At 41.5% G+C, this 13,434-nt stretch overlaps 1 protein-coding gene across 2 annotated transcripts in view; it reads right to left on the bottom strand.

Annotated features, from left to right (window-relative positions):
• The window catches only part of pde1cb (phosphodiesterase 1C, calmodulin-dependent b), a 315,596-nt gene that overhangs the window by 285,631 nt on the left and 16,531 nt on the right, over positions 1-13,434 (bottom strand). For both annotated transcript variants that reach the window (XM_061941990.2, XM_072912884.1), the window contains exons 2-3: positions 9,934-9,984; positions 888-1,053 (exon numbers count right to left, since the gene is read on the bottom strand). In XM_061941990.2, the coding sequence (XP_061797974.1) occupies positions 888-1,053; positions 9,934-9,984 (217 nt within the window). The remainder of the gene's footprint in view (positions 1-887; positions 1,054-9,933; positions 9,985-13,434) is intronic.

The raw sequence follows: 13,434 nt of genomic DNA, 5'->3' as shown, positions 1-13,434 counted from the left end.
AAAAAAGTACTAAAAACAGTCACTTTTGCCTCTTTGAGCTCTAATTTGACCCTCTTAACATGCTTCAAAACTCACCAAACTGAACACACACATCAGGACTGGCTAAAACTGTGATCTAATGAAAAAACCTAACCCCAAATCTAAAAATTGTGCTCTACAGCAATTTTTTAATAAAACGCACAAAAAACTGCTCCTCGGATGAAAAATCTGACAAAACTCCCTGTAACTCCCACTGGGAAGGTCGGAGAGAGATTAAACAAAAACCTCTATGTAGGTCTCACTTAGACCTACATTTCATAAATTGACAACCCCCAGCAAAAATCAACAGGAAGTTTGTTATTCCCCCTTCAAAACAACATTTTTGTAAAAACCCGTCACCTTTCTTCAAAATCTCTCTCCTCTGAGCGCGTTTGTCGTTTCGCCTTCAAACTAACACAGGTGAGAGATTAAACCCTTGTGTATAAAATAACAGAACAGTTTTTTAATACCTGCTCCGGTTTTGATTTTATGACCCTTCAAAGACCCGCTGCGCTGATGCTGCTGCGCTACTGTTTTTTTAAGATGGCTGCTCAAAAGCAGGAAGCACCAACGTGCCCACACAATGCAGACAAGGTAGGTACACTAGACAAAAGTCTTGGGACACTTCAGACTAAAAGTAGACAAAAGTATTGGGACATTTAGGACTAGCACCTGCCAAATACGCGGGCCCGACCAACGCTGCTTGCAGCTTTAATTTACTATTGTTACTTTATGTAAAAATCTGCACTGCAACGAGATAAATTCCTCCTTGTAGGACAGATAAAAGTCTCATCTAAGTGTCAGGTGTGATATGTACTGTTATAAACTGTATATGCACAACAACAACAACAACAACAGCAGCAGCAAACCTGATGGCGGTTTTCTCAGACACATCTGGTTCGTCTGTGGCAGGAAGCTCATCAGCCAGAATCTCCTCGGGACTTCGAGGGTCAATCTGAGGGGGCTTCTGCTCTTTGCCTTTGATCCCCATCCCCGCTGTGATGGCGTTCCAAAGGGCGCTCTGAGATTTGGAGCCTGCAACGCAAAAGAGGAGAGCATGAAAAAAAAAGAATTATTTGCATTTGTATTGTGTTGCATTTTTTTGTTTGTTTTGTTAGTTTTTTTCCTTGGTAGATGTTTCAGAAAAAGATGACTGAAGCTGGATGACTTGTTAAAGATGTTAAAGAAGCCGAGGGCGTGAACTAGCATTCTAATACTGCCATCTTGTGGACATGTGGTGTAACACAGCCACTGGCAAACAAAGAAGCCATGAAAAGTCAAAAGGGCTCACACTAGAGATGCGCGGATAGGTAATTTATTTCATCCGCAACCGCGTCAGAAAGTCGTCAACCATCCGCCATCCACCCGATGTAACGTTTGATCAGAACTGCACCCGCCCGCCATCCGCCCGATCTAATATAGATGATGCAAGGCATTAGTGAGCCTGCCAACTACTCCGGTTTTCCCGTAATTCGTACGGTTTTCATCAACCTATTCCGGGTTTTTCATTAATTAAAAAAAAAAAAAAAGGGTGAAAACTACGCGAATTGCACCTTGTGCAGACAAGATTTTTCGATCGGACACGGAGGAATTAGCGATGTAAAAGACCACGTTGGGACAAAAAAACACAAGTCTAATGCCGTTGCTAGCGATACGAGTGGAAAACTTTCAACGTTTTTCGTCGCCCAAACAGATTCTTTGGATGTGATAAATGCCGAAGTTTTATTTACGGAGGCAATAATTGAGCATGGATTTCCAATCGCACTGGCTGATCACATGGGACAGTTACATGTTTGTAATGCAACCTTTAAAAATCATTACGCGGTGATCGCGGTCCCAAAAATAAACTTTTCTTGCATGATAATGTCCAGAAAAATTCGCTTTATATTACTATAGAGTCCTTTTAACGAATGAGTTTGATGGTTTATCACAAACCTTAAATGAAAGAAGTCCTTTGTTCTCCTGCACCATGGCCTTGCTTCGTGTTTGGTGCGCAAGCTTTATAACCTCACTGAGGTTATAAAGCTTTTGCCTGTTAAAGAAAGGAGACTGATCCAATGCAGCACAGACGCACACCAGTGCGCAATCATATGGGAGCCGCGCTGAGCGCACCTCCAAGCGCGTCTCGCTGCCGGCGACGGCCGGGTATATGGGCCCGACGCTCCAGCGCCATCCATTTTCAGGGCTAGTTGATTCGGCAGGTGGGTTGTTACACACTCCTTAGCGGGTTCCGACTTCCATGGCCACCGTCCTGCTCTCTATATCAACCAGGGTGAGTCCCACCCCTTTCGTGAGCGCACTGCGCGCGGAGTGACCCCTGTTACGCGCCCCCGGCAACAGGGGTGGCGGGCAGGTAAGCTGCGCGGGCGGAGCGCGCGGAGTGACCCATGTTACGAGCCCCCGGCCACGGGGGTGGCGGGCAGGTAAGCTGCTTACCTGCTGCGCGTGACGCCGGTCGCGGCGAAGGCGGACGAGGCGGGGTGTCGGTGCGGTGGGCGCGGTAGTGACCCTGGACGTGCGTCGGGCCCTTCTCGCGGATCGCCTCAGCTACGGCTCCCGGTGGGGCCCTCTCGGGGGAAGGGGCCTCGGTCCCGGACCCCGGCGAGGCGTCCCTTCTCCGCTCCGTAAAAGTGTCCATCTCTTTTCTTTTTTTTCTTCTGTTGTGGCATATGCTGCAGGTGCCTGCTCGTTTTTCGTATGTGGGTAACAACATTTAACTATGTATATATATTTACCAATTGGTTTAACTGCCACCCGCAAAAAAAAAAAAAATATATATATATATATATATATATATATATATACATCTAATTAATCCACCCGACCCGACCGCGGATAAAATCTTTTTTTTTTTAATTTCATCCGCCCGATCCGCGGATAATCCGCGGACTCCGCGGTTGTGTCCGCAAACCGCGCATCTCTAGCTCACACAGACAAAAAAAATGTGTAGATTTATGGGAAGAAAATGTGTCTAAAGCATGGAAGCATGTCATCTCTCTAGGACAGTCGGCAAAAAAAGGTACCGTATTTTTCGGAGTATAAGTCGCACCTGCCGAAAATGCATAATAAAGAAGGAAACTATGAAACTATGAAAAAAAAACTGCGACTTAAATAGTCCGAAAAATACAGTAATAATAATTTGATATACTGACAGATAGTGATGGGTTGATGAGGCGTCATGAAGCGTTTCGACACATTGCAAAACTGTATTGATACTGTGTCGATACTGTGTCACTAAATACTGACATCTGCTGGACATTAAAAATCCCTACAGGCAACCTATGGACCGACTCAACTGACACTGATTTGATGCCCTAGTACAGGGGTCACCAACCTTTTTGAAACCAAAAACTACTTCTTGGGTACTGATTAATGCCAAGGGCTACCAGTTTGATACACACTTAAATAAATAAATATATTGTCATTTGTAAGTTACACGTAAGTGTGATTTAAACAAGAATAGCTAAATAAATAAATGTATATATATAAAAAAATGGGTATTTCTGTCTGTCATTCCGTCGTACTTTTTTTTTTTCCTTTTACGGAAGGTTTTTTGTAGAGAATAAATGATGAAAAAAAACACTTAATTGAACGGTTTAAAAGAGGAGAAAACAAGAAAAAATTGAAAATACAATTTTGAAACATAGTTTATCTTCAATTTCGACTCTTTATAATTCAAAATTCAACCGACAAAAAGAAGAGAAAAACTAGCTTATTTGAATCTTTTTGAAAAAATTTAAAAAAGAATTTATGGAACATCATTAGTCATTTTTCCTGATTAAGATACATTTTAGAATTTTGATGACATGTTTTAAATTGGTTAAAATCCAATCTGCACTTTGTTAGAATATTTAACAAAGACAAATCAGTATTTCTTCTAGATTTTCCAGAACAAAAATTTTAAAAGAAATTCAAAGTACTTTGAAATAAGATTTAAATTTGATTCTACAGATTTTCCAGAATATTTTTTTTGAACTTTAATCATAGTAAGTTTGAAGAAATATTTCACAAATATTCTTCGTCGAAAAAACAGAAGCTAAAATATGTATTATTCTTTACAATAAAAAATAAATACATTTACTTGAACATTGATTTAAATTGTCAGGAAAGAAGAGGAAGACATTTGAAAGGTAAAAAGGTATATTTGTTTAAAAATCCTAAAATCATTTTTAAGGTTGTATTTTTTCTCTAAAATTGTATTTCTAAAAGTAATAAGAAGCAAAGTCAAAAATAAATGAATTTATTTAAACAAGTGAAGACCCATCCATCCATCCATTTTCTACCGCTTATTCCAAGTGAAGACCAAGTCTTTAAAATATTTTCTTTGATTTTCAAATTCTATTTGAGTTTTGTCTCTTTTAGAATTAAAAATGTCGAGCAAAGCGAGACCAGCTCGCTAGTAAATAAATACAATTTAAAAAAATAGAGGCAGCTCACTGGTAAGTGCTGCTCTTTGAGCTATTTTTAGAACAGGCCAGCGGGCGACTGATCTGGTCCTTACGGGCTACCTGGTGACCGCGGGCACCGCGTTGGTGACCCCTGCCCTAGTATATACAATAATATAAACCAAGTCATTGTATTTCATTTAGGATTATTTCATATCTTCATTTAAATAAAAATATATTTTTATCTTTTTTTAGATACAGTCAATAAATAATGTGAACATGTATCATTACATGGAAATCTAAGAGAACGTGTTGTGGATGATTGTGGACTGGGAATTTTTTTAATTTTATTTTTTACACATTTAAAAAAAAAGAAGAAAAAAAAAAAGTTTTTCCGACGTATTACATTTTAGACGATTTCTCTTCTTAGTTATTATTTCTCGGGCTGTATAAAAGAGCCGCTCACAGGGCACAGAGGAGGCGTCAGTGCGACACAGTTGGCGTATCGGTCACGTGACCAAAACAGCTCATGATCGGTCACGTGACTTTCTAAAAGCGGTACGCGCACCGACACAGGGTTTCGCTCTATGAGCTCGACGCATGCGCCGATGCATCGGTGTTGCCGGACCCATCACTACTGACAGACCTTATATTAAGTTAAAGTTAAAGTAGCAATGATAGTCACACACACACACTAGGTGTGGCGAAATTATTCTCTGCATTTGACCTATCACCCTTGATCACCCCCTGGGAGGTGAGGGGAGCAGTGAGCAGCAGTGGTGGCCGCGCCCGAGAATCATTTTTGGTGATTTAACCCCCAATTCCAACCCTTGATGCTGAGTGCCAAGCAGGGAGGTAATGGCTCCCATTTGTATAGTCTGTGGTATGACTCGGCCGGGGTTTGAACTCACAACCTACCCATCTCAGGGCGGACACTCTAACCCAGGGGTGCTCATTACGTCGATCGCGAGCGACCGGTCGATCTCGGAGGGTGTGTCAGTCGATCACCAGCCAGGCATTAAAAAAATAGTCCTAAAAATGAGCGATCATAAATCTTCACTATGACGTCACTTTCGTCTTGATTGACATTCACGGCACCCGAGGGTCTTCTGAGATGACGCTGGCTGCTGCCAGCTCATTAAAATTACCGACTGGAAGGCGAGAAACACTTTATTTCAACAGACTCTGTCGTCAAAACTCCAAAGACCGACTGCACAGTTGCACAGTTGCGCTAACAAAATAGGAGTCTCAGAAAGCTGGCGTGCACAAGCTAGCAAGCTACGGAGTTTGCCGACAATGTATTTCTTGTAAAGTGTATACAGAGGAGTACGGAAGCTGGACAAATAAGATGCCAAAAAGCAACCACTTTCATGTGGTATTGGACAGAAAGGAGGACTTTTTTTCTCCTCCATTCGAAAATGCGGACGTTATCATCACCACTGTCTGATTCCAATCAATGCAAGTCATCAGAATCAGGTAATACACCAACTTATATTCTTGTCTTCATGAAAGAAAGGAATCTATATGTGTTAAACATGCTTGTATTATCTTTAAACACCTTTTACTTGTTAACAATATTAACTATATGTGTTAAACATGCTTGTATTATCTTTAAACACCTTTAACTTGTTAACAATATTAACTATATGTGTTAAACATGCTTGTATTATCTTTAAACACCTTTAACTTGTTAACAATATTAACTATATGTGTTAAACATGCTTGTATTATCTTTAAACACCTTTAACTTGTTAACAATATTAACTATATGTGTTAAACATGCTTGTATTATCTTTAAACACCTTTAACTTGTTAACAATATTAACTATATGTGTTAAACATGCTTGTATTATCTTTAAACACCTTTTATTTGTTAACAATATTAACTATATGTATTAAACATGCTTGTATTATCATTAAACACCTTTAATTTTTTAACAATATTAACTATGTGTTAAACATGCTTGTATTATCATTAAACACCTTTAACTTGTTAACAATATTAACTATATGTATTAAACATGCTTGTATTATCATTAAACACCTTTAATTTTTTAACAATATTAACTATATGTGTTAAACATGCTTGTATTATCTTTAAACACCTTTAACTTGTTAACAATATTAACTATATGTGTTAAACATGCTTGTATTATCTTTAAACACCTTTTACTTGTTAACAATATTAACTATATGTATTAAACATTCTTGTATTACCATTAAGCACCTTTAATTTTTTAACAATATGAACTATATGAGTTAAACATGCTTTCATTATCTTTAAACACCTTTTACTTGTTAACAATATTAACTATATGTATTAAACATACTTGTATTATCATTAAACACCTTTAATTTATTAACAATATTAACTATATGTGTTAAACATGCTTGCATTATCATTAAACACCTTTAACTTGTTAACAAAAACATATATTTCATAAATAAGTAAATATAAATGATATATATGAATGAGGTAGATCCCCACGACTTGATCAATTGAAAAGTAGCTCGCCTGCAGAAAAAGTGTGAGCACCCCTGCTCTAACCACTACACTCTTAGAAATAAGGGTTCTAAAAGGGTTCTTCTACAAGGGCTGAGGTTCTAACTGGAACCATTTGCTTCTGAAAAACCCTTTCCCGAAGAAAGGGTTTTTCAAGGGTTCTTGGTAACGCTAATGGTTCCAGTAAGAACCATTTTGATCCAGAGAACCCTTTAAAACCCCTTTTCTGAATAATTGGTTTTAAAAGGGTTCTCACTAACACTAAGGGTTCCAGTAAGAACTATTTTGATCCAGAGAACCGTTTTTGGAAGAAAGAGTTCTTCAGGGATTGTTGAAAGCATGGGTAAGATCCTGTGTCACCAGGGACATACCTCCTGATAACATTTGCCAATAATGGTGCCTATCTTTAAATAAATGTTTTTCTCATTAAAATGTTTTGAATGTTTGTTCAATGTCAACATGATAAATGACCACAATATAATATGAACTAAACTGATCTGTAGAATACAATATGGTTCTTTATAGAACCCTCAGAAGACAAGACGGTTATCAGTGAAAACCTTTGAAAAGGGATGTTTTTAGAACCCTCTGTGTCAGATCTAGATGAAACCCTTGAAACATGAAAGAGTTCTTTGTGGAACTCCCTGTGTGAGTTCTAGATGAAACCCTTGAAACATGAAAGGGTTCTTAGTGGAACTCCCTGCATAGGTTCTAGATGAAACCCTTGACAAACGAAAGGTTTCTTAGTGGAACTCCCTGTGTGGGTTCTAGATGAAACCCTTGAAATACGAAAGGGTTCTTAGTGGAACTCCCTTCGTGGGTTCTAGATGAAAGTCTTGAAATACAAAAGGGTTCTTAGTGGAACTCCCTGTGTGGGTTCTAGATGAAACCCTTGAAATACGAAAGGGTTCTTAGTGGAACTCCCTGCGTGGGTTCTTTGTAGAACCTCTCATGGGGGGTTCTGGGTGGAACCTTACACACACAGTTCTAGGTAGAACCCTCCAAAAGGGTTCCAGGTGGAACCTTTATAAAAAGGTTCTACCTGGAGCCAAAAAGGGTTCTCCTATGAGGACGAGCCGAAGAACCATATATGGTTCTACTTAGCAGAGGTGGGACCAAGTCATTGTTTTGCAAGTCACAAGTAAGTCTCAAGTCTTTGCCCTCAAGTCCGAGTCAAGTCCCGAGTCAAGACAGGCAAGCCCCGAGTCAAGTCCAAAGTCAAGACTGGAAAGTCTCAAGTCAAGTCCTAAGTCCTGCATTTTGAGTTTCGAGTCCTTTCAAGTCCTTTTAACCACAGACTAATATATTAACACAGATTGTGTATGCTTTTCAAACGCTGTATTTATTTATTAAAACAAGTGCATTTTAAATTGCAGGAAAGAAAATTGTGCTGACATTGCACTTTATAATAGCACTATTAACCAGTCATTTTAAACATTAACTCATTCCTTTACAGAACAAACACATTGGAAAAATAAAGTGCAAATGTACTTATTTGTACAAAAGTGTTAACATTGAAAAAACATGACATATACGTGAACATAACAAAAAAGTTGTACTTTTTATATGTCAGGGCCCTATGCTGCATTGCATTTGCAAAAGACCAAATTAGCCAAGAGTCTGTCAGTCATTTGTGCACGATGGGGGCGTAGTATGATGCCACCATGGCTGAAAACTCGCTCCACTGGAGCACTGGAGGCAGGCACTGCCAAGACTCTCATGGCCACTCGGAACAGTGAAGGAAGAGTCTTCATGTTCAATGCCCAGAACAAAAGGGGGGAGAGAGTTGTTTTGGGTTGGTGCACTACTTGTAAGTGTATCTTGTGTTTTTTATGTTGATTTAATTAAAAAAAGAAAAAATTATTTCTTGTGCGGCCCGATACCAATCGATCCACGGACCAGTACCGGGCCGCGGCCCGGTGGTTGGGGACCACTGAGGTAAACAACCAACAGTATGTCAGAAAGCTAGCTAAAACGGTACACATATTCATAATATAGTATACATTTTAACTGACCTTTATTTTGCTATTTTTGTCTTTTTTTAGGTGGCTAAAATACGCGGTGCTGCTGACCGCCGTCTAACGTTACGTGTGATATATTGACTAACGTAACCCTGCTTAAAAAAAATCACTGAACAAAAAGTATGAATAAGGTAGTGAACTGCAACAGATTCCCGTGTTTGCAATAACGTTATAACGTTAGCAGTGAGTTTACAGCCTCACTGATTTAACTACACAGCAAATAAAAGTCACGTTACTTAGCCAATAAACGTTATCTTACATTCAAAACTTACCCTTCTTTGTGCAACTTCAAATGCCGGACGAAGTTGGAAGTTGTTGCCTCTCCATCAGTAATTTTGGAACCGCATGTGTTGCATACTGCAAACCGTTTTGTGTTGACCACCTCGTCATTTTTATACCCAAACAAAATTATTTTAGGTATCATTTTTTGTTCACTGGCGTGTGGTTTGGACATGTCTTCTTCGTTGGTTGTCCTGCAATTTGATTGGATGAATGCTGTGTGATGAAAACAAAGTAGATCTAATTTGATTGGCTGTTGTACTGAGACCACACCAGCTGACACACGCAACGCTGATAGACAAGAATAATTTCGCCACACCTAGTGTGTGTGTGACAATCATTGGTACTTTAACTTTAACTTAACTTTTTACACAATGAAAAATACGGAGCGCTCCCGAATAACTTTTTCATCTTTGGGTTTTGGGGAAAGTAGCAAGTCATGTCAAGTCATGTCAATTCAAAAGGCTCAAGTCCAAGTGAAGTCACAAGTCATTGATGTTAAAGTCTAAGTCGAGTTGCAAGTCTTTTTACATTTTGTCAAGTCGAGTCTAAAGTCATCAAATTCATGACTCGAGTCTGACTCGAGTCCAAGTCATGTGACTCGAGTCCACACCTCTGCTACTTAGCACTTTTATTTCTAAGAGTGTAGGCCACTGAGCAGGTATCTTATGTTTAAAGAGTGGAAACAAAAAAACATTTATTTGAAATGAGACACAAAACAACTTACGTGCAAAACCGGCATGCGGTCGAGTTGAGCTTTCTCCATCCTCATTGGCCACTGGAAGGAAGGCAGAAAAGACAAAAGTGGAAAATGTAATGCCAAAGCGAGTAAACACGACATTTAATAATAATGCTGCAATATCTCTGAACCCCCTCAAAGCTTCTTGATGCATTCTCTCCCCGTGTTAACAATGAATATGACATTCATAAGCACTTCTATTCAGGATCTTGCAGCGAAGGTTATTGAGGAAAAGCTCATTAAGACTTATGTGGTCTCCCAATCTCAGCCGGTTCCAACGCAGCTTTGGTCTGAGGCATACGTTGCCATGGCGATGGGTTTCACTGGAAAGTCGGCCAGGTTTGTACGGCACGGAAGAGGAATCAGACCTTCGCTGTCACGTTGATCGAACATGTTCGAGAACACGGGTGTCAAACGTACGGCCCGTGGGCCGGATCAGGCCCGTGAACAGGTTTTATGCGGCCCGCAAGATGAGTTTGCCAAGTATAAAATTGAGCTGAAATTGTTTAATGAAAGAAACTGATCTAAACGTGTCACTTTGTAAAAATATTTGTTTGAACATTTGATTTGTTTGAGAAACTTTCCTCTCTTTAAGAAGGGGAACCGGAGGGTGTGTTCTAACTATCGTGGGATCACACTCCTCAGCCTTCCCGGTAAGGTCTATTCAGGTGTACTGGAGAGGAGGCTACGCCGGATAGTCGAACCTCGGATTCAGGAGGAACAGTGTGGTTTTCGTCCTGGTCGTGGAACTGTGGACCAGCTCTATACTCTCGGCAGGGTCCTTGAGGGTGCATGGGAGTTTGCCCAACCAGTCTACATGTGCTTTGTGGACTTGGAGAAGGCATTCGACCGTGTCCCTCGGGAAGTCCTGTGGGGAGTGCTCAGAGAGTACGGGGTATCGGACTGTCTGATTGTGGCAGTCCCCTCCCTGTATGATCAGTGCCAGAGCTTGGTCCGCATTGCCGGTAGTAAGTCGGACACGTTTCCAGTGAGGGTTGGACTCCGCCAAGGCTGCCCTTTGTCACCGATTCTGTTCATAACTTTTATGGACAGAATTTCTAGGCGCAGTCAAGGCGTTGAGGGGATCCGGTTTGGTGGCTGCAGGATTAGGTCTCTGCTTTTTGCAGATGATGTGGTCCTGATGGCTTCATCTGGCCAGGATCTTCAGCTCTCACTGGATCGGTTCGCAGCTGAGTGTGAAGCGACTGGGATGAGAATCAGCACCTCCAAGTCCGAGTCCATGGTTCTCTCCCGGAAAAGGGTGGAGTGCCATCTCCGGGTTGGGGAGGAGATCTTGCCCCAAGTGGAGGAGTTCAAGTACCTCGGAGTCTTGTTCACGAGTGAGGGAAGAGTGGATCGTGAGATCGACAGGCAGATCGGTGCGGCGTCTTCAGTAATGCGGACGCTGTATCGATCCGTTGTGGTGAAGAAGGAGCTGAGCCGGAAGGCAAAGCTCTCAATTTACCGGTCGATCTACGTTCCCATCCTCACCTATGGTCATGAGCTTTGGGTTATGACCGAAAGGACAAGATCACGGGTACAAGCGGCCGAAATGAGTTTCCTCCGCCGGGTGGCGGGTCTCTCCCTTAGAGATAGGGTGAGAAGCTCTGCCATCCGGGAGGAGCTCAAAGTAAAGCCGCTGCTCCTCCACATCGAGAGGAGCCAGATGAGGTGGTTCGGGCATCTGGTTAGGATGCCACCCAAACGCCTCCCTAGGAAGGTGTTTAGGGCACGTCCGACCGGTAGGAGGCCGCGGGGAAGACCCAGGACACGTTGGGAAGACTATGTCTCTCGGCTGGCCTGGGAACGCCTCGGGGTCCCACAGGAAGAGCTGGACGAAGTGGCTGGGGAGAGGGAAGTCTGGGCTTCCCTGCTTAGGCTGCTGCCCCCGCGACCCGACCTCGGATAAGCGGAAGAAGATGGATGGATGGAAACTTTCTGTGATGCAATCAAGTTTATTCTCTCCTGTTAGTAGTGTTTGATAGCAGAATCAAACGTAAGAAAAGGACAATGGATTGCATTAGTTTGTCTTCTTTTGTAGTTGCTATGCCTAAATAGAACTACGAAGACGTGGTTGTACAAATAAACTGACGTCATGTTAAGTCCTAGTCATTAATATTGTAATTGTTGGTCCAATCCACCGTATTTTCTTACTCGATTTTCAGAACAGAAAGTAAAAGCTTAGATCAATCAATCAATCAATCAATCAATGTTTATTTATACAGCCCTAAATCAAGTGTCTCAAAGGGCTGCACAAGCCACAACCACATCCTCCGCTCAGATCCCACATAAGGGCAAGGAAAAACTCAACCCAGTCGGATGTCAATGAGAATGACAATAAGAAACCTTGGAGAGGACCGCAGATGTGTGTGACCCCCCCTCTAGGGGAGACCAGATACAATGGACGTCGAGTGGGTCTGACATAATATCGTGAAAGTCCAGTCCATAGTGGATCTAACATAATAGTGTGAGAGTCCAGTCCATAGTGGATCTAACATAATAGTGAGAGTCCAGTCCATAGTGGATCTAACATAATAGTGAGAGTCCAGTCCATAGTGGATCTAACATAATAGTGTGAGAGTCCAGTCCATAGTGGATCTAACATAATAGTGAGAGTCCAGTCTATAGTGGATCTAACATAATAGTGTGAGAGTCCAGTCCATAGTGGATCTAACATAATAGTGTGAGAGTCCAGTCCATAGTGGATCTAACATAATAGTGAGAGTCCAGTCCATAGTGGATCTAACATAATAGTGAGAGTCCAGTCCATAGTGGATCTAACATAATAGTGAGAGTCCAGTCCATAGTGTATCTAACATAATAGTGAGAGTCCAGTGCATAGTGGATCTAACATAATAGTGTTAGAGTCCAGTCCATAGTGGATCTAACATAATAGTGTGAGAGTCCAGTCCATAGTGGATCTAACATAATAGTGAGAGTCCAGTCCATAGTGGATCTAACATAATAGTGAGAGAGTCCAGTCCATAGTGGATCTAACATAATAGTGAGAGAGTCCAGTCCATAGTGGATCTAACATAATAGTGTGAGAGTCCAGTCCATAGTGGATCTAACATAATAGTGAGAGTCCAGTCCATAGTGGATCTAACATAATAGTGAGAGTCCAGTCCATAGTGGATCTAACATAATAGCGAGAGTCCAGTCCATAGTGGATCTAGCATAATAGTGAGAGTCCAGTCCATAGTAGATCTAACATAATAGTATGAGAGTCCAGTCCATAGTGGATCTAACATAATAGTGTGAGAGTCCAGTCCATAGTGGATCTAACATAATAGTAAGAGTCCAGTCCATAGTGGTGCCAGCAGGAAACCATCCCGAGCGGAAACGGGTCAGCAGCGCAGAGATGTTCCCAGCCGATACACAGGCGAGCGGTCCACCCCGGGTCCCGACTCTGGACAGCCAGCACTTCATCCATGGCCACCGGACCTGTGCCCCCCACTTCCACAAGGGAGATGGGAACGGAGCAGAAAA

This window comes from Nerophis lumbriciformis, linkage group LG03, assembly GCF_033978685.3.
Source record: "Nerophis lumbriciformis linkage group LG03, RoL_Nlum_v2.1, whole genome shotgun sequence".
Lineage (NCBI taxonomy): Eukaryota > Metazoa > Chordata > Actinopteri > Syngnathiformes > Syngnathidae > Nerophis > Nerophis lumbriciformis.
The sequence above is the reverse complement of the archived record's forward strand: the minus strand, read 5'-3'. Positions and strand labels throughout refer to the sequence as shown.